The sequence below is a fragment of the Dendroctonus ponderosae genome, unplaced genomic scaffold, assembly GCF_020466585.1.
Source record: "Dendroctonus ponderosae isolate FM_Combo_2020 unplaced genomic scaffold, Dpon_F_20191213v2 Dpon_F_20191213_5, whole genome shotgun sequence".
NCBI classification, from domain to species: Eukaryota; Metazoa; Arthropoda; class Insecta; order Coleoptera; family Curculionidae; genus Dendroctonus; species Dendroctonus ponderosae.
The window spans coordinates 5008419-5033943 of NW_026018715.1; the positions used below are offsets into that span (position 1 = coordinate 5008419).

Here is a 25525-nt window from a genome sequence, read left to right on the forward strand (position 1 = left end):
CCGTGACTCCATGTATGTACGGGAGGCAAGCCCAACTCTTATGCTCATCATGCGTCTCTGTTGTCTCCGAGCGATCTTCACTGTTTTTTGGTCGAATTGATCTATTGAAATCTTTCTTACTGTATCCATTCCAACCAAAGGCCCTTTCCAGGTGTTTTAATTCTCCCTCTAACTCGTCTGGTTCGCAGATTCTTCTGGCTCTTTCGGTGAGAGTTTTTATGACTCCTCTCTTTTGACTGGGGTGATGGTTTGAACCACTGTGCAGGTACCGGTCGGTATGTGTCGGTTTCCTGTACACTGTGTGGGCCAGCTTTCCGTTGGCTTTTCTGGTCACCAGGACATCCAAAAAAGGCAGTCGCCCATCCTTCTCCACTTCCATAGTGAATTGAATTTTAGGGTTTATTGAGTTGGGGTGCCTCAGGAAGTCTTCCAGTTCAGTCAGACCATGGCCCCAAACAACAAAAGTGTCATCCACATAGCGGAACCAGCACTTAGGTTTCCTCACGGCTGTGTCCAACATTTTGTGCACCAATATACAGGCGGGTCCATTTTAAAAGTAGTGTAATTTTTAATTATCTTCACCGCAATAAATAGAGCAATTAGAACTAACGCTCTATATGTTATTATTTTTCTCTTCCCTACAACTAGGCCTGGGTAACACTGTGTGGAGTTGCGCAATTGAGTTGTTGCCGCTCTCTGAGAACGATTTATAACTCATCGGTTAATGAGTTTTAAGTCATTTATTAAAGCTTTATGAGACCCGAGACTGGTATTTTCACATCTAAAATAAGTGATCAACATTTTATCTGAGTAACGTTATACTATTTGTTCAAACAAAAAAAAAGTTATTTAGATTTTCCCAGCAACAGAACTGAGTTGAAATCGATCTCTTAATTTTTTTGCATAAAAGATTCAGTTTTCTAGTATTTTACAGTAAAACGTTAGGCTTTTCTGTTTCGAGACAGTGTTGTTTAGAAATATTGACCTAAAAGTGAAGAAACCCCAGTTTCCAAGAGTTTTCCAAATAAATTATTATAAAATTTCGCCTTTTCAGTCCGGGGAAATATTTTTGGAAGACTGAGAATTAATTATTAGGGTTTTATCCAAACATTTTTGCAAATCGGTTAAGGAGGTAAGTGAGGCAATAACATTTATCTTATGATTTTTCACAGAAAATACAGTGTCAGTATTTTAACTAAAAAATAATCCGATTTTTTGTTAGAAAGCATTGCTTAATAGAAGCTTTGTGAAAACTAGATTGACCTGAAAATTTAAAGGAACTTTTAAGATCTTCAGAGCGCTGACGGCGGCGAATTTTCCAAATATTTTTTGTAAACTTTTGTTCTGATCGTTTTTTCAAGATAATCTTAATTACTTTCGGTAAAAAACTGAATAAAATTATTTGGTTTTTGTGTCAAATTCGAAGCTGGAAATGGTTTTCTAAAGTTCCCTGCTAACCGATGAATGAGGCGAATTTTCTGGCAAAATTATTTTTGTCATTTTTGGCTGAAAAGACCCCATTATTGTCAGAACAGAAGGAAATCAGAAAATAATGTGTTTTTGCGTTTTCGACTAACAACTTTTAGTTTTGTGATCGGTTTGGGAGAAAACTTTAATGGTTTTCGGGAAAAACGGCAGGAATTTATTTTTGTTTTATCTCGAATCAATAATAATACGAAGCTATAAATTTATCTCGTAATTTTTCGCGTATAGGACCTCCAGATAGTCAGTATTTTTACGTGAAACTCTAAAACTAAACAAACAAATTAGACCGTTTTTAAGTAGAAAGCAAAGCAAAAAAAATCAGTCAAAACTAAAAAACTACATTTTTTTTAACAAACTCTACAGTCTTCGTTCGAGGTGACGAGATTTACACATAATCTGTTATAAACTTTCGGTTTTTAATAGAAAATTATTTGATTTTTGTTCCAAATTCGACGCTGGAAAGGGATTTCACAACTTTTTACAAAGCAACCAAAAATTGGAAATTTATTTTATAATTTTTCAGGAAAAATACTTTAACTTTGTCACTGAAACTTTATAAAATTGAACATTTAGAAGAAAGAGTAACTTGGCTAAAACTGGAAACTTCTTAAATGTTCAAGACATTTTAAAAATATTATTAATAAAAGGTAAATCCTTAAAATAAATCTAAAAACAGGTAAAAATAGTCATCAACATTTTCCCAGGAATGGAACTGAGTTACTGCGCCAGTGCGTTGGATTCGCGCAACAAGTAGCACTGCGCCAACTCCTAAAAATTCACTGAGTTACCCAGGCCTACTATCGGTGCGGTATTTCCAGCGGTTTTCAAATTGCATGGGACCAATAGAAATTAATCAAAATCTATGGGGGCCGAATACGGCTATAAGTTACAACTAAGTATAGGCTTTTAGTCCTCTTTTACTAAATTTTTTAAGTTAAAAATGCAAAAGGTAAAGAAAGAAATTTACTCCTGAATAAATAAATGCTTCTGAAGTATATTTATGTGAATAACACCACTGTAAAATGCGTATACACTATTATTTAGCACACTATTTAGATTCAAAACGAATGTTCTTTAAACACTTACAGATTCAGAGGCAGAACCATTGTAACAATCCATTCTTAAAATATTTTCATACAAAAATATACAAATGATTTTGACATACAACATGACATAAAAAGCAGGTAAATTGTTACTAAATGAGAACATATATTATAAAATAATACACAAAATACTGTATAATTACCTCAACGCTGTGGTCATCGTGCTTATTTCCAGGTTTATTCCTTGCAGCCATTTCACTTAAATCAAAGACCTCACTCAATATAACCACTTTTCAAATATCGTGCAAATTGTCATTCTGAAACCACCTAAGTGCACTTCTTTGTTGATTCGATGGACAAAGAAAACAATTTCTACTATGGGACGCACTGCAAACCAGTTTTTTGTATGCTCTGCATTTTTTTTATTTTCATGATCATCTGTGTTTGGCAGCTGTCACTAATGAAAGCGTGAATTAATTCCAATTCCGGCAAAGAGTATTTGTCTAGAAGAACCGAAGAAAGCTTGGCTATCCGTGCTCGCCACAAGACAGGCCAAAATAAGTTGATCGATTGTGATGTCAGAAACTCGGGCGAATTTTCCGAACCTCACTTTACATACGCATTCTTTTTATAGCCTAGCAAGGGAGACTGGGCATGGAAAAACAAGGGCTTAATTTTACATCCTCGAATCGTCGACCCCCGAAAACTTAACGTACTGAAGGAACTCTTCAAAATTACTGTAGAGTCCTGATGAGCTCCATTAATCTTTCCGCATAAAGCAAAAATAGCAAGATTGCAGTTTAGAAGTCGAAACGATTGATGTCTCCATCGCAGGATTGAACGGATTGAACCGATAATGCAGCGCTATAATGATAATATAATATACAATTAATTATGAAATATAAACAAAAAATAATCAATGAAATGAACATTTAAAAGAACTATCCTACACAAATGATGATGCAATGATTTTACAAAAAAAATCAATTATTTGCTTACTCTCTCGTTACTGAACAATAATTACAGAGCATAGAGAGGGTGATTATTCATTTAGTTTATTTAACGTTAATCCAAAAAGCAACTGTGCCTTTCAAAGCATCAAATTAAACCAAACCGATCCAACAAACAACCAAATAACCAAATTCACCGACAATGTGAAATACCTAAGAATAACAATAGACATCAAATAAAAATTCAGTGAAGTGAAGATGGTAAAACACCCGAACTGATTTTTTTGGAACTGAACCGAAAAACACAAACCCTAAACCACTACACAATCCACCAAACCGAGTAGTTTAGGAATTTGATATGGATAACGTTAAGATACAAATTTTAAGTTACGAAAAAAAATTTTACCTTGCTTTATTAAATTAAAGTTGTTATTTTGCAATTTATAGCTAGTTTGGTTTTTGTCATAGCTTATTATTTTCCACACAAACTTGGTACCTATAGATAGCGGCCAGTGTTTTGCACTTGATCTATTTTTCTAATATTTTCCTTGAACAAACTGTGAAATTTGAATTTGAAAAAAGAAGTAACTTTTACTTAATATTTAGTTAAGCAGCGGAAAAGAAATCAGACAAAAATTATCATAATTTTTTAGGCAAAAGATCAAAGAAAGCTTTTTGCCTATTAGTTATTTTCATAATTAACTGTCTGGCGGTTTACATTTGAAAGATAATCTTTTATTGCTGATGGTTATTATTAGATATATTTTGATTTATTTTCCTGACTGCGTGTAATTGTTATTATATTATTTTTTTTTAAGTTTCAAGACAGAAAAGACCTAAATGAATATAATGTTTACCAATTATGAGTTTGAATGAATTTTAAAATCTGATAATGGCGCTGTTGTCTCGCCGAAACGTAACGAAATAAACAATATATAAAAAAAATGTTTCACACTGTGACTGGAGCCCAGTAAAGAAAATAATATAATAATAGTTATTATTCTAATTTTAATTTAAATACATTTTTCCCAAAATTTTGGTGTGAATTAAAAACCTCTGGACTCGCCTTTCCATATGAAAAATCAATATAAAATAATGTTTCTAATTGTAAATAAATTATAATTAATATGGAACATTGCGAGTGTTTTATTAATAAGAAAGCGCGATTATGTGATGTTGTTCTTCTTTTCTATTTAAATTGTATCTGTTACAATCTTTCTTTTCTTAATTGTCCAATTTTGATTAGTTCTGCGTTTATTTCCTCATCGGCACCTGATGCGCATTGTTTATTGAATAGTGTATGGCCTTTTTAGTATATTCTAAGTTAATTGTTCAATAGGTATCTAGTTCCTGTTATTTATTTTCCCAGTTTGAGTTTATTTCTTCTATTACCGTAGATTTACGTTCGGTTATTATATTATTATCTCTTCTTTTCTATTCTTGTTCTTTGGCATACAACCATCTGTGATATGTCGTCTGCTTTTGTTTCAAATATTTTAAAATTATCTAAATCTTCCGAAACGAATTTGCAAATGGACAAACAAAAAGCAGAAAAAATTAAGTTATCACAAAGGCCCATTGAAAAGTATGCACAATGAAAACTCAGATATGATTAATAAAAATAACAAATTTCTAGTTCTCACATTTATTCAATTTACCTCTCTATTAATTGAAATGCATACAATTACTTGACTGCATGTACCTACTTTGTCCCTTAATTAAACCTGCTTAAGCATCCAATCAGAGTTTCGAATGTGGCATTAATGGCAATACGGAAAATCTACCATTCAAACCACTGATTGCCTGTTATTAGATGAAAATCCTTTAGTCCAGGCACAGAGTAACGGGACTTGAATTACACATTTTTGCATTTTTCTGGAAATTGGTACGAAATCGACTTGGGATTTATTGACAGAAGGAGTAAGTGTATTTTTGAAATTAGTTTTCTTATTAAAATGCGTGATAGTCCATGCTGTCTCTCAGTGTCATACAATCGACTTCGTCTATTTTTAACGAGTTGGTTTTTACATTCAAGTCTTCTTCCAGTTGAATTTGCGTTTTGAGTAGATAACGAAGAGACGCATGAGCCTGAAATAGAGTCATTTATTAAGATGGTCCAATCAAAGCGCTGAAACGTTTACCTCTGCTAGCATATGTTGCAAAGAAGTGCAATTTCTTCGCAATTCGGCCACCTCATTGGTTAGAGCGATTTCCACGAAATCTTTGCATAATTCCATTCCAGGACGTTGAGCTCTATTTCCGAGCCTCGTATGAGCCAAAGCCATATAACCTTCTTTTTCTGCCAAAGATTTCTCCAAACTTGTAACCGTTCTGGTCATTTCATTGGCTTGTCGAACAATCTAAAACGCCCAATTTTGGAAATATATTCACAGCCATTTGCGTAGCAAGTAGGATATGAGTATTATTAAGGCACGCGTATGAAATTATAATTAAACTAGCTGACCCGGCAAACGTTGTATTGCCATATAAATTATTCCTAGGGTTTTTTTTCATCTCGAGTGGGAGGTTTGCCCACTTGAGATTTTTTTTAATTTTATTTTAAATTTATTGAATTACTAATATAGCTATTAAAAGATAGGGGTTTATGGCAGCACCCATATCACTTAGGGGTATAAAAATTGATAACAACCTATTCTCAGACCTACTGAATATACATACAAAATTTCATCAAAATTGGTCAAGCCGTTTCGGAGGAGTATGGTAACTAAAACTGTGACACGAGAATTTTATATATATAGATTGTCAGAAATTATTTAAATTATTTGATTAAATTAAATTCAAAATGTAATTTTAATTCGGAAATGGGTTAATAACATAATATCCTTCGTGTTACGTACAATATTTTACCGGCAATTAAAACGAGTACTGTTTTAATGATTATTTGAGTATCTAAAAATAATTACTTTCAAAATTGAAGGCAAAATACACCCACTTAAAATTTGTATTTCCTCACTAAATGCTTTTTAATTTTAATTTTTACACACTAGTGTGCTAATGAATTTAAAAACGCTCTAGAGCCGAGATAGAGGTTTATATGGAATTTCAAAGTGTCATTTTATAACACAATGCAGTAAATGCATGAAACTATTTAGCATAAAACTTACTTCAGAATGCTGTACTTCCATTTTCGTTTTTGCTTCTCGAATTTCAGCAATTCTCCTTTTAAAAGCGCTATTTACTGCGTTATATTGATTCCAAAGATCGTCTATGGCTTGTTTAATGATAATATCGGTGTATGCTCTTAATTGTCGGGCGGAGTTAATTTCTTTTGCTGCTTTTTCGATGTTATTTTTCGTAAATTCTTCCCATTCTTCGTTCGTTATAATTCTACAAAATGTTATTATTGCACACTGGGAATTTTCATTGAAAAGGGCTTCATCGTTTGTGTGCGCATAAAACCCCTTAATTTACCTGTGTGTTGAATTATTAAATTTTTTGTCCTATCGATACAATTTTTTGTATAATTGAAACTTTTGTTGCCTAATAAGCGCTTTAACTCTGTCCTCTCAAATGGCGCTAATTATCCCTGTGTTCTTTTTTAACACCTTTCTTACATCGTATAATTGAAAACAGTTGAATTATTCAATCTAAATTAAACACAGTTTTTACAATATGTATTATAACAAAATATTTTAATACGGGTTGAGATAAAGAAACATTTTTAATAAATATCTAAACTTAGTAGGTACGCACAAGCGAATCATCGCCAATCTGGATTGACTTTGATGACTCAGAAACTCATTTTCAGGTGCTCATATTCTCTATACACGTCTGAAATTCAATTTGTAACTTCTCGAGAGTTACCAAATAAGTTTGCAAAATGTACGTATGTATGCTTGTTAAGCTTTTGTTATTCTAACAGCATATATTTCTGTTGGTCATAATGTTCTCATGTTCTCATCAAAAGTATGTCATTATAACCCAGATTTGTGGTAAATGTAAGCAAAAGTTTTAATTTTTATTTTGCAGCAACTTACCTACATATTAATATGCAAATATATCTTGAAAATAATAGCTGATAATAAGCAGTTTAATCTATAATTTGAAGACTCCAGCCAGTAAAAAAACATCTTTCCATTGAAACATTCAAATTTTTCGTTCTTAGATGATTGTTTAACTACTGATTTGACTCCTATTGGTTTTACTGACAAGAGTATTTAACTATGTGTATCGATTTTTGAAATATTTAATGATTTGTTAACTGTTCTCGATTTGAGCTGATAAAATTTAAAAAAAGCGAAGGAAAGCAAAAATTTATAATTCTTATCTTTTACAAGCTATTTCTAGTAAGAAAATATTACCAAGAATGTATGTTAATAACCAAGTTAAAGGAACTTCGTCGAGAAGTACGCAAAATTAAATTATTTATATTTGCCCAAATTATTTAAAACTCCAATAGCGGATACTCAGGCCCATTTTTTGTTAGTATATTTTGACTTCGTCATTCCACCCCATGAATAAATATAAAATTTTGAAGATGCAAGTCTGGAATGCTGCGGAAACGTTAAGAAAACATTTCATTTACGGCTTCCAAACCCGAAAAACGATTACCATTATGAACTACATTTTTGTGTTGGAATTTTTCTCCTTGTCGAAAATTTTGAAAACTTTTCTTCTCGTTATGCGCATGGGAGTAATACCTACTTTGATTAAGTTTATTTTGTCTGATCAGCTTCAGCTGTTGGGTAATAGAAACTTTTAACCGAACAGAGTATGTACATACATATACTACAAATTGTACCATTATTTGCTTGCTATTAAAATATCGGAAAATTTATGAATGCCTGGGACACAGTTTTAATTTCAAGATTTGCCGAGTCATAAATCCACAAAGCAAATTTCAGGCGCGCAATAGAACAATCGCACTCTTTCCACATAAATTAAATGCTTGAATTGTGAATAGTAGATATATTTTCGTTCGTAAAAATCTCATACCCTCTATTTAACGGAGTGAATCCATGGTATAGGCTAAGATTAAGGCTGGTTTGCTTTAAAATGCTGTTTTGATAGTCAATTTTAGCTACATTTCCCTTATCTTCCAAGTCTCTGTCCATAAAGTACATGGTGGATTTTAGCCTTCTCACTTGTTCGTTGGCTTGCTGAAGAGTTTTGCCCAACATTCCTTGAGTGCCTTCGATCACATCAATCTCCTTTTTTAGTTCTCTTTCCACATCATCGTAGCACTAAGCTTTCAACTATTAGAACAGCAAAAAAAAGCTTAGCAAACTTACCAGATCAATCCCAATGCGCCCTTCCCTGAGAATTATGCACTTCTGACAAATTACTCTGGCATTTTTTTCGAGTGCATCCAAACAATCCTTGATCCTTTCCATGTAGGTTTTGAGATTATCTATTTCGATACACACCTCTTTTCTCTGATTTCTTATTTCAGTCGTATTGAATTCAATATCTAATTTTCGCTCCTCGAATTTGTGATCTGTTTCCTTTTTGTTGATATCTGTTCTTTCTTCCACTTCATCTTTCACCTAAAATAGTTAAATATTAACTATGCTTTCAGTTAGGGTAACGGTAATAAATGCAAACCCTTTCACATTCAGCTATTATTGAGTCAGCTAATTTTTGTTGGTCTAAACAGCATCTGTCCCTATATCTGTTATTCAAACTCCATTCTGTTAGAGTGTATCTAAAAGTTGCAATTTTTGTTGTACAGTTTTTACAGGATGTTTATTAAATTTTAATTTTATAAGTTCGGTTTTTCTTTCAAGGGTGCAGTTTTCAGTCACAAGTAAAGTGATGTGGTCTTCTGCAAACTTGGATAAAATAATTAAAATCGCATCAAAAACCGTATTCATAGTGTAGATATATTTAAGGTAAAAACGTCTTTAAAATGTTTATAACTGAAATGCCACGCCGGCTCTCTAGTTCCATTTGATGTAAATGTTTTCCATCGTGTAGGATAAAGACTGCGGGTGCTGGAAAATATTTGTATATTGCTTTCACTTCGGAAATAAACTTTACGTGATTTACTGCTTATTGGGTTTAAAGCGAGAAATGCCTTTATATTGTCTTGTTTTGTTTTCTCAGGATCAATTGATAAACGAGGTATTTGAAAACTGCGCTTGCATCATGGCAAAATGTATAAATTTCATATAGTTACATCATAAACATGAAAGGAAAATAATGCTGAATAAAACTGAAAAATCACAAAATTCCTCTTATCGAAATCCTCAAATATCCGAGCTGTTACTGTTTCAATCACAAATCATTTGACCTGTCTCGCAATTCTTGAACAATGGTCACTCAATGATTCATAAATATTCATAAATTTTCATGTTTTTCCTAGAATTTAAGCAGCAAGCAAGCGAACATCTTTGAATCATAGTTTATTAAACAAACCGCCTTTAATTTGTCTTGTAAAATCACGTTCTTGTGCAATAAAATATCATTATTCAATCTTGTATATTATTCCTTAATCTGGACTAAAAAATGGAAAACCATTTTCTCTTATCTATGCAACACACTTTCTCACATACACAAGTGGATTAGTTTGGGTTAGTAGTTTACAACTTGTTGCTTAAAATTAGATATTTAGAATTTTTTGGTTTATTTGATGAGGATAATTTTATTATTATGAAATTATTTACTGTATTTTTTATTATTATTATACAGGGTGTCCCGTAAGCACATGATCAAAAAGGTACTGCGATATTATTTTGATCAAGAAGACAATCTGACCTAACTTTTATTAACAAAAAATGTCTGGCTATTGATGGTCAAAGTTCTTCAGAAAAATTATCTTTTTTGAAATATTGGGAGAATGGTACTTTTGGTGAATTTTGGTGCAATTCGCTGTAAATTTGTTCGTATGTAAAACTCATATTTCAATGAAACAATCGAGTTCAGCTGTTTGTGACAAGTGGTGAATTTTACAGTGTCGTGATACAAAAACTTCCAGAACTTTTTATTTCGTGGATGGAATCAACTCATTTTTTTGGTTGATGCACTAATCATTTATTCACAATTTTGTGCTCTTTCACGCAAGTTGTCTTCGCAAAACCCTAATAGTTTGACCATGTCGGTCACATCTTCATAAAAAAAGGGCATTCAAAACGAATTTGTGAGATTGATTTATAATTATTTTATGCCTTGTATTACGATATTTGCAGTTAATGTCTAACAATGTTAAGTTAAAAAAAAATAATATTTTTTCTCGCAAAAACTATGAATGCTACAAGATTTTACAAAGAGCACAAAATTGGGAATAATTGATTAGTGCATCAACCAAAAAAAAGAGTTGATTTTATCCGCCAAATAAAAAGTGCTGGTTGTTTTTGTATCCCGAAACTCAAGAATTCACCACTGGTCCAAAACGGATGAATCGATTGTTTCATCAAAATATGAGTCTTACATAAGAACAAATTCACAGCGAGTTTGACTAAAATACATCGTACCATTCTACCGATATTTCAAAAAATATAATTTTTATGAAGAACTTTGACTATCAATATCAATGATTCGATAGCGGACAAGAAAATGAACTTATCAATTAGCAGAAGAGACATTTTTTGTTAATAAAAGTTAGGTCAGATCGTCGTCCTTTGATCCAAAGAATATCACAGGATCCTTTTGATCATGTGCATGTTACGGGACACCCTGTATATTATTTACAATTATTCCAAAAAAACCATTAAATTAAAATTTAATTTTACTTTAAAGTTAGTTCACTCCAATTATCAAAATAATTTCTCTAACCCAAACTAACCCAAGTAGAATATTTTGAAGCAGGTTGAATATAATAAAGCTGTTGTTGGAATAGGACTAGTCTATTTACCTCGTATAATTTACGTTAAAAGTTTTCTATTACAAAAAAATATATAAAAAAACAATAAATCTGTATCTTACTGATTAAAAGACGGGCACCTCAACATAGGAAACAAAGTGGACAAGTCGCCTAATTACTAGCTTCATAAGGCAACAAGTTACAAAATCATTATTAACGTCTTTAAAATTATTAAAACAAGTAATTTTTGTGACTTATTATTGTTATGAGACGGTCTGCTAACGACAATCGCAGAACAAATAAATGAATCAGACTTTCGCCTGTTGTTGTTTCAAAATTGTAATCTTTAACATTGAATTTTGACTTGCTGTTCACTTGCTTGTTGCTGCATGGAACTGAACCATCGTATTGATTTTCGGACATATTTCTGCCTAGGAAAATTTGGCATTTAATAATATTTATTTATTATTTAAATTTAAAAAATTATGTTAAAGATGGTAAGCTTGGGAAGTCAGTAAACTGTCCGAATCAATAAACTGATGAAAACACGACCAACTAATGATGCCATTCGATTACGAATGAAGTAATTTGCAAACTATATGCGAAACTGCCTGAATATTTTTAATGAAATATATTTTAGTATAATGATTTGTTCGACTTAAAACGACTAACTATAAACCAGACTTGACTAAATTAACGTCACAAGTTCAACATCAGGGGAGCCATTCATATCGTAGAGAAAGTTTATAAATAAAGTTTATTCAACTATGTTTGTAATTATTTTCTTAATAAAATATATCGTATTATTTACTAAAATGCTGTTTTAATACGATAATATCTCTGACCCAAACGTCTCTTTAATACTCGCATTTTGGTTAATTTTGACCCGCGGCCAAAAAAGGTTGCGGACCCCTGGAATAGATCATTCTTGTGTTTATGGGTTACAGCACTTTGCTCATTTGCGATATATTAAAATTTGCGGTTGTATTTAGCTTTTTCAAGACAAGTAAAAAATATACATGAAAAAATATTCTAAAAATATTTCATAATTTTAAGCAACAGTAATTGCTAGTTATTGTTAGTCACATCGTTGACATTGTATGCATAATATCTCAACTGTTTAGAATGCGAAAATGAAACTTTTTTAAGTAATTAATTTTCCTCATTTCAAACCCTGCAAAACTGTCTTGCAAAACGCAAATAACATATTTCCACGCGAAAAGTTTGGTGTTTTTGGCAATGCTCGGTGAAATGATTAAAATGCTAAGCCAAAAAAGTTTTAACATATTTCATTTGGGCTATTCTAAATCCCCAAAAATTAAAATATTGTGTGTAAAAACTTTTAGGAGCAAAAAATTATAATTTGTTACGGCTAAACGAAAGTGAACCGATATTTTATTAGAAAATCTTTAGTTTTTCGTTACGCTTCATTTGTTTATTCCAGTAAATATTCAATTTTGATTATTCTCTACACTAACTATTTTCTCTCTCTCTCTCTACACTTCAAATAATTCGAAATAATGTTTCTCGGTAGTAGATATCAGTTTTGGTTCAAGTTGGATTCGTTAGAGATGATTTAATCTGCATTTCAATACCCATGTTTTTTATATAGAATTTTTTAAATTCAATTTTTGCGTGATTCCCATTATAGAAAATGTAGCAGCTACTTAAAAAATGAGTGTATTTCCTATTAAACTTAAAAAAATTCCTATTAAACAGTTAACTTTGCCAGATTACACCACATCATGTACTATAACCTATGGGGTAGATGTAGTTTGCATAGGTAGTTTGAGTTAAGCATAAATTCTAAATTTGCTTGAAAACCAAGAAACTTTTATTAACCTATTGTGCTTTTCGATCAAAGCTGTGCTTTAGTTTACTATCGGAACACAGAAGTTTCCCGTATCTCAAACGTTACGGAACTTCTACTTTTCCTAAACAAATTTGCGTGGGTCTTCTGAAGCTTAGCGATGGATAGCAATTGACATTCCAAATGATCTTTTGCCAAACTTTAAATAATGACTGCATAATGTAAACGGACTTTTTGCAAACGTTGTTGGTTTTACTTACCTTGCTGGAGGTGGAGGAACAGCCACCAAATGATGATGTTTTAACTGGGTATGCAATGATTTATGATTCAACATTTTTCCGAAATTGCTGACATTCACTTGCCAGCCTAACTTTATCTGATGGGTTTTGTCAGGATAGTTTAATCAATATTGGTGATTATCCCCAATAATTGTTTCCAAAGCAACGGTAATGAAGAAGAGAGAAATAGAGTGTGAACCAACCAAATGGAATAAATCGAGAATTGGGGAATAACTTTGAAACTCGGAGACCGCGATTTGCACTGTTCTCAACCAAAGCTTTTTATACAGGGCGTGTCATGTTACAGTGCTCATTACCAACTTTGTGATTCTTCAGTAATTTCTAGATATATTTTTAATCAGTAGTTATTCTTGAAATGTGTTAAAAACGCATTGTTTGCTCACTATCATGAATAAAATCTGGGTAGGTTTGAATTGAAATCTTACAAAGAGAGAGAAACACGGTAATTATTAAAATATACAAATCTGTTAGACAATGAAAGTGCAAACAAACCAATCAACTTCAATATTGTTCATTATTTTCAATATTGATAAGAGGTTGATGTTAATCAAAGTAAAGCAGTTGAAAAAGTAGCATAGAAATGAATGATACTAGGAAAGACGATTTTTACTTGAATAATATTGTCTGACGGTTTTTAGTAAAAAAACACACTTTATGTGTCCAACCTTTCACCTTTCATCTCTGTTTTCGTCTTTATTTAAGAAGTTCTACTAGATAGTAACTAAACGAATTACTCTGGTGTTTTATTTTAAACTTCTTGCTCTTATGTAAGTGAAAAATTTCAAAGCTTTTGTGCTGTAGGAATGGGTGGCTTCTTTGATTATTGGCTGCAAACAAGAAGGAAAAGCTGACCTGATAAAAGAAAAACTGTCAATTACTTGCGTCAAATTAATCGAAATAAAATTGGTTCAGATAGCTTTCTAGAGCGTATATGAACCTTTATAATATATTTATTTGAAAGACTTGAACTTTTAAGTCTACATTTTTTTGATAAATTATAACAGAAGTTATGATCTTGAATGCGGCGGTTTGTATACACAAATAATAATATATTGGCCTCATTATTGGTTATTGGTGTACTCCCATGTCTTAATGTCCCCCCTTTCATGTCTTCAATTTGATGTTAAATTAGCTGTTAAAAATTTTTCGTTGTTAGTTACGCTACCAAACTATTCGAAAAACAGCAGCCAACAAGTGCAAACAAACAAAGTAGAAGCTTTTGCAACTCGACAAAATGTAGTGTTGAGACTTTAATTAAATAGTAAATATTAATTATTATTCATTTTTTAAATATGTAAGTTATGCTTCAAAGGTTATTCTAAATGTTTAACTACTGATCAAGAAACACTGATGAAAAATTAACACCTCCAAAACAGATTATATGGTGACAAATTCCAGTGCTCAGTTTATTATCATCAAGTTCAAGTACCTTGGGGTAATGATACATATAAACGAAAGACTAGGAACAACAGCAATACAAAATCGTATTGAACAGCGTCGTAAAGTTATTGGATTTAAGGAACATTTCAAAAGAGGTGAAAAAACATATAGAACGGGCAGTGGGGGCGTCTGTTCCCATCTACGAAAGTGAATTGTGGACAATAAATGAACTCAGTCAAGGATCTAAATTGCAAAGAATTAGCAATGAATACGTAAGACCAAGAGAAGATAGGGAACACAAGGAAGAAACAGTTAGGAAATGGATAGAAAAGAGAGAGTTAAAAAGGTCTAGACAGATGATGAGAATGGACCCACCAGGACGGAAGATGGGAGGAAGACCCAGAAGATCATAGAATGAGGGAGGGCATGAGAGAAGACCGCGACTAGCTACATACATGAACAAGACGTATATAATAATAAATACGTAGTAGTAAGTCCCAGGATCTACGGGCTTTCAAATAACCGCTTGCTCCACTCCACTAATTTGGAACCTTTCTATGAGAATGCATTTTCACTTCCCTCTCGGAAAAAAGATTATTATTCCGACCAAGTTTGTTGCAAAAATGATAACTGAGGATAAAAGTATGTAAAAATTAAAGAAGACTTAATAAAAAGACGCGATATTTTCTTTATATTTAAAATCCACATAAAAAATCAACGAAGAAGGCATTTCTCCGTTCAATACCAACTTTTATAAGACTCAACTGGTACAAATCTATGAAGTTGAACCTTAAATTCGGATATTGGAAAGCTAAACACTCGAAGTTGCTGTTGAAGGAACGCGCCAAAGCTGAGCTTAATTTAGTTCCGCGAAATTAGTAATTGCCGAAATATTACCAATCTCAGGAGATTAATATATCATAAATTCCATTCTAACAAAGGCGAATTTGATTAGGGTTTTGTAATTTCGGAAGCATATCTAGAGCAGAGTGATCTTGATAATAAAATCCAGTTAACATTACTACAAAACGGAGAAATTACGCATTATTCTGTTGAAGATAATACATAGACGGAATGTTTTCTGGTCAATGAATTGAACAGTGGAACGGAGCAGTAGTTGGAAACTTTGAGCTATTAACATTTTCTGTTGTCAATTAAAAGTAAATTAAAACGAAATCATAACAGCCCATTAGGTATCATTTTACGACCAGTTAACACGTGATAGAACCGTTCTCAACAAATAACAAAACGATCTGAGGAAATGTTCTCGTTAAAATGAGCATGCAGTTTAAAGCATATTAAACGATTCCCCTGTAAATATGAAATTGCTAAGATGAATTTATATGTAAAATATGCCTATTGTACTTATTGGTGTCAATGAAGGCACAAATGTGTATTTTGCATCGAAACTGATGAAAAGGCATATCAATTCTTCTAAAGCGGGTATGTATTTTTAACAATTTCAACAACAAGCAGAGAAAATAAATATTTTAGCTACACATTGAAGATTGGACCTTTCAAAACCGTAGATCGCAGAGCAAACACACAAAACCATCACCTGATTAAGCGACTGTTTTGGGTAATTTTGTTATCGATTGGCATCCAGCTTACAAAATCCCATTTCAATCTGGTTGATAATCTTTCACGTGCTACTAGCTGGTGAAATATATATTCTGATACTGTAGAGAAAGTTTTGTCCCAAAAAACAAAAAAGAAAGTTGATGTAATAAAAGTAAACAATATTTATAGGAGGCGGAGATATTTTCAATTTCCCTTGTATCTATAATCCACATTAGGGCATTAACGAACCCAGCAGTTTTCATCTCATAAATATAAATTTTGCGGCCCAGCTAGCGCAAATCGACGAGCGTCAAATTTTGATATTGGAAACTCAAACAATCGAAATTGCTGTTTTACGGTACCGTCAGATTCGACCTAAATTTAGTTCCCCAAAGTTAATAATTACCCAAATATTAGGAATATCGAGGTATTAGAAGCTCATTTCATTCCATCAAAGGCGAATTTGATCAAGTTTTTAATTTTGCGACTATGTAAAGCCACTAAAAATCACGGAAAATCATTTTATTGAATGAAGTTTTTCAGTACACAGATAAAATCACATCCATTAAATGAAATCTTACCGAAAAATAAATTTTAAGCTATTTACATTTATCATTGCTACTAAGACTATTGCTAGAAAGACGTTCAAGAAAAATATGGCCTTGATAAAATGAGAATTTGATGCGCATTAAGATAAAATTACAGATAAGTCTTCTCGACATAAGCAATTGCTGACCGAATTTAAGTTTTCTGGGCTTATAAACCGTGGACCATAGAAAATGTTTTCAGACGATCCGTTCACATCTAGGGTGAACATTATCGAAGCGATCAGGTAAAGTTGCAAAAAACAGGATAAAAATAAAATTAACCTCTGGAGACATGAAAAACATACATTTGCAGCAATCAAATGAGCAACACTGGTTTGCAAGGACAGAAACGCGGCGAATTAGTGGGTTAAAATTGTTGTAGTTGTTTAGATTTTCCTTAAAAATTGGCTACATTTTAAAAATCACTATAATAAGAACATATTCACCTTAAGTCACATTTAATCAGTTACTAATAGGACCTTTTGAGATCACTTGTCACAACATAGATTAATACTGAAGCCATGTTTAAGTCTTAATCTATGCTTCATAAGCTCGTTTAGCCTTAGCATCCTCTATTAATTTCCAACAAACGTTTTCTAAATTAAGAAAAATGCTCACTAATCTCAGCTCGCTCTGTATCAACTTAATGCAACGAACAGGATGATTATATGTAGGATTTTCTATGTTTTCAGTTGGCCTCCTTTTCGACAGCTGAAGTGCCACAGTGTGATAGCGAGTTCTTTTGTTCGGGGCTAATAGCATAGAACTCCGCTCCAAGGCGTGAAAGCAGCGTATCTGTGCATTCAGTATGATATATAGAATAGAATGAGGTTGGTTAAGTCTGGAAAGTTCCATGACCACATTCGATTCGGCACCGTGTAAATCGCACATCCTTACGAAAGCGAACACATTTTATTCACTTTGGAAGAAACATGAAAACATTCGATTTTGCCTGTAGACTTTAAAAGGAAAAGTGCACAGTTCCCGATGCACTGAGAAAATCCATTAATAGTGATTGCAAAAAAGTTTGGAAATGGTAAATGGTAAAAAATCCTGTGTGACTAGAAATAATTTTCAGATTAAAATGCAATTATTTTTCAAGAGTCTTAAAGGACAGGAACATTTTGTTGTTATATATTTATAAACTTTTAATATTTAATTTTTTTTTTTTTCAGTTGATGAGAGCAACCACCCTTGCTTACCAAACATTGGCTTAAGTTGTTTTGTAGAAATTCGGACAAAAATGACTTTAATATTGTATTGCCTTTAAACTTGTAAAGAAGAAAATATATATTGTGTTGATGCAAATCAATACCCAGTTAAAACATTCAGGTAGCAATTAAATTATTAAATTTGTATAAAAGTAGGAACCTGCTGAAAAAAGTACTGATGAAAGTATCATTGGTATAATAATTTACTTAAAATAAATTATCTAATTAACCTTCCCTAAACAAACGTAGAGACTGACTGCGTATAGAACGAATTCTATAATATTTTCGGAGACTTTGCTACCTCGTTCTGTATATAAAAAAAATAATTTATTAGCAAACCCCAGGTTCAATTGGCAGGACGAGTGATCCAGCTCGGAGGCAATCGGGATTGCACGAAACTGGGCGATTCACAGGTGGTTTAAAGAGAAACTGTTATAAAATATAAGGTAGTTTCTGCTCACCCCCGGCAGAAGTGCAGCAGTTATCGATTCGACAACACTGGCGTGTTTCTCAGCTGAGTTTCCCTCAAAATATCAGCGATTCTTAAGCCTTAAGCTGTAGTTCTATTGGTTGTGTTGATGTCGTTTCCGGAACAGAAAGGGAGAATGGTAAGCACATCAACGTGATAAAAATAGAAGGAATTATGAAGCGTTCTTAAGAACTTGCACTAAATGCATATTATTACGAGCCACTATTGTTTGTACTTATTTTATATTTGAGAGCGCTGTAACTTATGAGAAGAAACGTTGCGTTACAGTTTCTGCTTTGAATTAATATCCAAAAAAATCGTGTACTTAATTTAATTGTTAACAAAATTTCTATAGCAGATAAGAAATTGACTTAATTAAGATACATAAGCAACCGAAACACGCAATGATGGATCTTACTTTTCAAGCACAGTGGGAAAAGTGAAAACGAACCAAATCCGAATTTATATACCTGAGGGATTACTTTGATTTAGTACAGCAAAGGCTAAACAAAAATTTAAATAATTCAGAACAAGAGTTCAGTGCTATCGAATTTTAAACTACGAAACATCTTTAATTAAGAGTCATTGGAAAACGTTTAAAGATAATTTTTAATCTTTGTGGTTTCTTTATTGTTGTACATTTTTACTGTGCTTTTTTGGAACTTGGAAATCTCGCTTTTGGACTGAAAAATGCAAATGATGAAGACATTAGTATAAATTTGGCCGGATAATATAAGATATAAAAAAAGTACTCAAATGCATTAGCTTTGGTGTTATCAACGATTCTAGAAGCGAAACTAAATTAACGAATTTTCAACAAATTTTTCTTTGATTAAAATGAAAAAGACACAAATATTATCATTGATTGCGATTTATCATAGTCATAAACGATCAGCATATTATGGCTTTATATTTATTAGATTTAGCATTATCAAATCGATTAAAACCCAAAACACTCGTTGAAAAATAAAAAATATTAATACAAAAACTATGCTTAACTGTAAGTAAATGAAAGACTTATTGGAGGGAAGAGCGATTTATATTTCATTTTTCAATTAAAGGAACTTTCACTTGGTGTCTTGAGGTAAATAAATTGACCAAACAGTACGCCTTGGATTGGAGTTTAATTCAACTTAAATCATTACTAGAATTTAATAGTAAAAAAATGAATAAAAAGTTGCCCAGATTTATTTAATAAGCAAAGAATCTAACGTAGAAACTTAGTGTTGCGCCGAAATTTGAAAAATGCTTGCTTTTAGAACCGGAACCCATATTATTTATAACTGTTGATCTATAAGACAATATTCGAAAAAGAAAAACCAAGAGGGTCAAACTTGCCACTGCTGAATAATTTCCTAAATACATTTTATAGTATTTTTACTTGTGATCAGAAGACAACCCACATTTAAAATATGTTATATAATATTTACAAGTGCATTAACTTGCTATATATTGTGTCTCTTTACAGGGCCTTTATTTCAAAACAAGCCTCCTTAAATACCTTTTAAAATTAAAGAATAAAAGGGGGTTATTACATATTTAATTTAATTTTAACAGTCACCCCTTATAATAAATAAATATTTATCAAGAAAATATCCGGTAATTTATTGACTTGATATGCTTAATGTATTTCATAAATTGTTCGAAATTTTCCTCGTTGTTCGCCAGACGGTGAAAGTCTGAGAGGAAATTTCGTCTGCATTCTTGGTGATATTGAATCACTTCGCATCTGTACACTCAGTTAAAAAAGCGGCGAATCTGAATTGTTATAAAAATTCAACGTCTTTTCGTTTTTATGCTAACTAACCTTATTTAATTAAATTAAATAGTCTTTAAAAATTAAGACTTTCGTATATTTTTTATATTTTTTAGCCTAATAATAGACTATTTTCTGAGGGATCAGAAATTGTAATTCTTCATTTTTCATAACAAATAATAGATAAAACACCGAGCCACGTTTTTTATCAGCTTTTCGTTCCTTTCTTTTTTAAGAGCAAGAAATTTTTATTATTTTTTTTTTAATTAATCATTATTATCAGTTTTGTTACGATTACACCTTTACGCCTAAATATTTAAGCAGCAGATTAACTTAATCAACTAGCAATATATTTGCCATTTAAATGGCACAGTTTGGAAGCAGCTGTAAAAAGTAGGTTTTTGAAAACATGTTAAATTAAATTTTAGAGAAGTTTCACAAAACAACAAGTCAGGACAGTAATATATCCAAACAAGCACGAACGAGTTTTACACCATTCGAAAGTGTTGGATTTATCACTGCAACGGAAACGACCGAAAAGCTTTAAAAATATCTAGTCGGTCAAGTTATGCACAGAAACGAGAATACTCGCAAAACTAAAATATAAATATTTATTCCGGTATTATGTTTTAGTTATTCCTTCCGCTACACACAACACTTGAATATTGTTTTAATTTTATAACAGTAAAATGTAGACTTTCTTTGAGTGAAGAAACTTAACTTTTTCTATAAACTATATGTATTTAGTTTGTTATATGTAATGCAAACTTTCTAGCCGTTATATTTGTTCATACCTAGGCGACGTTGAAATAATTCGATCATTTGTATTGTCTATCTTTAAATACCTAGGTTTTGCCTACATTTTTTACACAGTCATCATCACAGTGTCTGAAAATATTCTTAAGGTTCGTAACTTGTTGGCAAATTCAATTCTCAGATTGCAACTGGCATCTTATACGAAATATTTGGAAAGTTTGTCAATAAAATCCTTTTTGCCAATAAAATGTTTCTTCTGCATTTCGCCATAAATAAATGTCAGCAAATTGCTCGCATTGAGGCATTTTATATCTGGTGTGTTTTTGAAATAGTATTCAAAGATTATTGTATCTACTGAGGTCACAAACAAGGGATCAGCATGATTTAACTATAAAAGAAGCCACAGTAGAAATGAGCATTTAGTCAATAAGATCCATGTTCACGTTGAAATATTGTATTGATTTGTGAAATAACGTTTTTAAAAACAGACTCGAATTAATCAATAAAATTCTAGTATCGCTTTAAACACATTTTAACCGTTAAAGTTAAAGCTGATATAAAACATGTAATCTTTTAACATTAGAACTGATTAGCTATTTTAACGCGTTGCCAATATATGATTTTTAAATTTTCGAACTCGCTTCCATCTGGTTCTCTTCTATCGTCCCATCTCTTCTAGTTCAAGACTTATTTTGCTTTCAAAATTCGTTATAGTTTGGATTGGTTTTCTGAAAATCAATGGTTTGTTTTTTGTTAGAACATGGAAAGAAACGCACACAAAGTTTATCTGTGAAACTGCTTAAGAAATCGTTTTTTCTTTCAAATTCAATATGCACTAAGTTAAACTTAAAATACATGAAAAATATGTGATAATTATGATATATATTATAAGACATTTTTATATTTCTTTATGCAATAAGAGATTTTTTATACTTTTTGGTTCTAGAGACTGTAAGACTATAAAAAAATGCCTGAATGCAAATTGGTTCAAGCATTCCTTCCGCCACACTCCCGGAGCTGAGTAATATGTTATGAATGTTTATTTGCCGAAAAGACTGAAACTGTCGGTTTATGACCGATATCTTGACCATAGATCCAACTACTTTTTCTCGCAATGGTATAGCTAGATCCTCATAACACAAACATTTGGTCATTTGATAACCCCCATTTGGGCAGCATTTCAGTTTTTTTATATTATACGGTCTCTCAAACCGTTCTCAATGCCAAATTCGACGAATCAACATTTCTTTGTATAAATGATTGTTTTTCTTGAGGCTACGTGTTCAGCGATCCGATTGCGGTTTTTTTTATGTAAAGGATGAATTATAATAGTTTTCATATTTGCACTTAGAAGTCCCGGTTTAAAAAAAACATCTAGGCAAAGAACCGCCCGGGCTGTCTTCCTATTGCATCTGAGCGCTTCAGGTATATTTTGAAGGGGATTTTAGAGCAATTAAATCCAGCATTTTGGAGCGTAAATTGTGAAAATTTGTTAAAAAACCAAATATTGTTAAAACATAGACAAGTGTATTAGTATAACAAATTAATTTTTGATTTAATTTTAATTCTTTAAGTTTCATCATTTTTCTAGATTAGATCAAAATATTATATGACTCTCAATATCAAAATCAATAATTTATAGCACTAAGTTAGCATTAAATTATTACTCCATTTAGCAGAATGATTAATGGTTTTAAACGAGATTTTAACAGTCGATTTAGACATTTACTTTACGAAGACAATTATCTAATAATTTAAAGCCTTTTTTGAACAGGTAAAAACTAAGTTTGGAAGCAGCCTCCCAATTCAAAGTTGTCAATATCGGATGTATTACTTATATCAATATGATTATATTTATATCATAGGTAAATGCGCCCCTTTTTAAAATCAAAGTAAAATACAACTTTCTGCAAAAATGCCTCAAAACATTTTCAAATATGTCTCAGTTGCGACGCAAATCTAAATTTTGTTCGTTCAGAAATTAATGAACAGTCTATAACAACAGTCTATGAACAACTATCGCCAAACTAGGATCAGCTAGTCGAATAGATTAATTGCAGGATTGAACTTATTGGGATAAGTTTTAGGAGTTTCACCTTTGTTCCTTTGGAAATAAGAAACAAGTGTGCCACTTATATTCAGTGACTGAACGTTGTATACCTAAATTTAACAGCAAAACACGAAATACTAATATTAAATATAACAGTTTCTTTTATCAAATGTACTGGCTTTATATCTCAAATTTAATCTCCTTTAATTGATATTTGTGGGGTGATTTTTTCGCTTTATCGTTACAGTTTTAATTAGCGATTAACGTGTGGGTGTCATTCGTTCAAATTGGCATGAATATTAGTAATTAATCAGACTATAAAGGGTTTCACGGTCGGTCAAAATATGGTAATTAAAATTAGTATTTTAACAAAATTTGAATACTCGGAAACTTTTGCGTAATAAGTTTTTGAACAAAAATACTGTTGAATGTCTGCTTTATTAAAAAAAAACGATCAAAATTATCTATTGAATGATAGCTCGATTAAGTGAATCATACTGAATTCTAATTTGGCATTGCAAATCTCTGATACACTAATCATCATACATATGTTTTTCTTCTGCTCAATTTAATAAATCTGGTTTATGCTTCCGAAATAATCCACAGAATTTGTTTACGTCAAAGTATCTTAACTGCTACCAAACCGATTATAATTAATGCCACGCATTATCCATTTCATTAGGACAATGCTGACGCACTTTTAGAAAAATGTGATTAATATACATACGAATTTATTCATATGTCGCATTTATAATAATGTAAATTATATTAAAAAGCGTTTTTTTTTCGGGAGTAACTTACTAATGGTCGAAGCGAGTGGATATAAAAGTACGGTAATCCCAATTGTTTTGACCTTTTTTGTAGTTTTGCAGCATTTTTTAAATAGTGAGTAGAATTCTTTTCTGTTGTCACTTTACATAAAAATGTACAATTATATGTTTTTGTTATTGTAAAACTCATATTTATTTAAAAAAATATTTAAATACCGGCATCTTGTCGCTTTCATAAATTAACACATCTACACAGTTTTTGCACCTTTTTTTTTTAATTTGCCACAAAGCCTCATATTTCAGAGTAAAATGTGAGAAAGGCAACATGTAAAAATATTAATTGCTCTCTTGCAGATGTGATTTGCATCTGCCAGTAACAAACATAGATGTCCAAATCTAGTCAACAGCAAACTGCAATGTCGGAAGTCAGCTTCAGCGACAAACAATGGAAATGTTCAGACGCAAAAAACGGATATCTTAAGGTAAGTGATTTGTTTCAGATAAATTATTTCTGTTGCTTTACTCTTTTTACTCAACTTATACCTTTAATACGTTTAAAAATATGCAACTGAATAGCAGTGATAGAGAATGAAATGTATGAACCATAAAACAATGATGTTAATAATGAAAAACTATCTAAATATACTTTTTAGCTACAAAGTATGATTCATAAATAAACCGATAAAAATTAGCATGCTTTGTTTAGCACGATGTTGAAGATGCTGAAAACAATGAATTGAAACTATGAAAGTTTTTTATTTCAATTGGTAATATTTTTTTCATTAATGTTGAGTTTATTTCATCAATTAATTAAACTGTTCGAACCACCATCGTCATGTTTATAGTTAATATATTGCCTTCTTTTGCTACCAAAAAAAATCATGTTAAGCAATATACAGACATACTACAAAAAATTGTCCAAATGATTATTTAGCAGGAAAATCAGTAATTTTCAAATGACTTGTTTGCAAAATTAATCCAAACTTTTTCAAAGCGCTTCTTCCTCTGTTTTGCTTTTTAATAGCATTTATAGACATCTGATACCGTTTCGTCGAAAATAATCGTTTGACGGAAAAGACATACCGATGTTACAGATAAAATTAACATATTTATTATCATCGTTATTTTCAGTAATTTTGTCGCATTTTTAACATATGTAGCAAAACACTCTTTATGGAATTGCTCAACATTGTCTGAAAATATCAAAATAATACAATTATAAATGTATTATACATACGCTTTTTGAACACAAAAATAGGCTACTACTAGACAGCTCACATGTAGACTTCATTTCATTTGAATTTAATTATTTGATTCTGACTGCGTGTAATTGTTATTATATTCTTATCTTTTCTGGGTCTCAGTCAAAGTGTGAAGTAAAAATTTTGAATATCGATTATTTCATTACGTTTCGTCGAGACAACAGCGCCATAATCAGATTTAAAATTTACACAAACTCATAATTGGTAAACATTAACGTTCTCTTAGGTATTTGCCTTCTTGAAACCTTAAATTTGTCTCAAGACGCTGGAAAGATCAGAATATAATTAACTAATTGATCATTTTTAATACAACCCCAAGATCAGGAGCATTTTATTTTAATTTTGGCCAATTTAATTTAATTTCTAGCTCTTTTT

The 25525-nt window shown here is 31.6% G+C and overlaps 3 protein-coding genes and 1 long non-coding RNA gene across 7 annotated transcripts in view; 2 read left to right on the top strand and 2 right to left on the bottom strand.

The window, feature by feature from the left end:
- The window catches only part of LOC109541314 (E3 ubiquitin-protein ligase TRIM37), a 23104-nt gene extending 20115 nt beyond the window's left edge, over window positions 1–2989 (bottom strand). For 2 of the 4 annotated variants that reach the window (XM_048666543.1, XM_048666538.1), the window contains exon 1: window positions 2732–2989. In XM_048666543.1, the coding sequence (XP_048522500.1) occupies window positions 2732–2782 (51 nt within the window). In that variant the 5' untranslated portion in view covers window positions 2783–2989. Of the gene's footprint in view, window positions 1–2571; window positions 2677–2731 lie in introns of those variants that run through there. The other 2 variants (XM_048666537.1, XM_048666539.1) reach the window with 2 other exon arrangements.
- A 16-nt stretch (window positions 2990–3005) lies between these two features.
- Window positions 3006–3449, top strand: LOC125504480. The gene is made up of 2 exons (XR_007281520.1): window positions 3006–3105; window positions 3163–3449. It is a non-coding gene; the product is annotated as an uncharacterized LOC125504480 (long non-coding RNA).
- A 1658-nt stretch (window positions 3450–5107) lies between these two features.
- On the bottom strand, window positions 5108–13454 carry LOC109541327 (tektin-1). Its single transcript, XM_019910157.2, has 7 exons — window positions 13311–13454; window positions 9044–9143; window positions 8731–8985; window positions 8435–8682; window positions 6604–6826; window positions 5620–5838; window positions 5108–5566 (listed from the first exon to the last, which is right to left on the bottom strand). Exons 1-7 carry the CDS (start codon window positions 13382–13384, stop codon window positions 5429–5431), a joined length of 1257 nt encoding a protein of 418 aa, XP_019765716.1. The 5' UTR covers window positions 13385–13454; the 3' UTR covers window positions 5108–5428.
- A 5056-nt stretch (window positions 13455–18510) lies between these two features.
- LOC109541306 (neprilysin-1) overlaps window positions 18511–25525 on the top strand; it is a 49962-nt gene continuing 42947 nt past the window's right edge. Inside the window, exons 1-2 of the mRNA XM_019910127.2 lie at window positions 18511–18695; window positions 24243–24370. Coding sequence (XP_019765686.1) covers window positions 24275–24370 — 96 coding nt within the window. The 5' untranslated portion in view covers window positions 18511–18695; window positions 24243–24274. The remainder of the gene's footprint in view (window positions 18696–24242; window positions 24371–25525) is intronic.

What these genes read in the sequence shown, in the direction of transcription:
- LOC109541327 (XM_019910157.2), bottom strand. Translation starts at nt 13,384, where the DNA reads ATGTTGAATCATAAATCATTGCATACCCAGTTAAAACATCATCATTTG. An exon ending in TAATAGCTGAATGTGAAAGG is followed by an intron (nt 8,986 to 9,043) that starts GTTTGCATTTAT and finishes TAACTATTTTAG; the next exon opens with GTGAAAGATGAAGTGGAAGA. An exon ending in TGCAACATATGCTAGCAGAG is followed by an intron (nt 5,567 to 5,619) that starts GTAAACGTTTCA and finishes ACTCTATTTCAG; the next exon opens with GCTCATGCGTCTCTTCGTTA.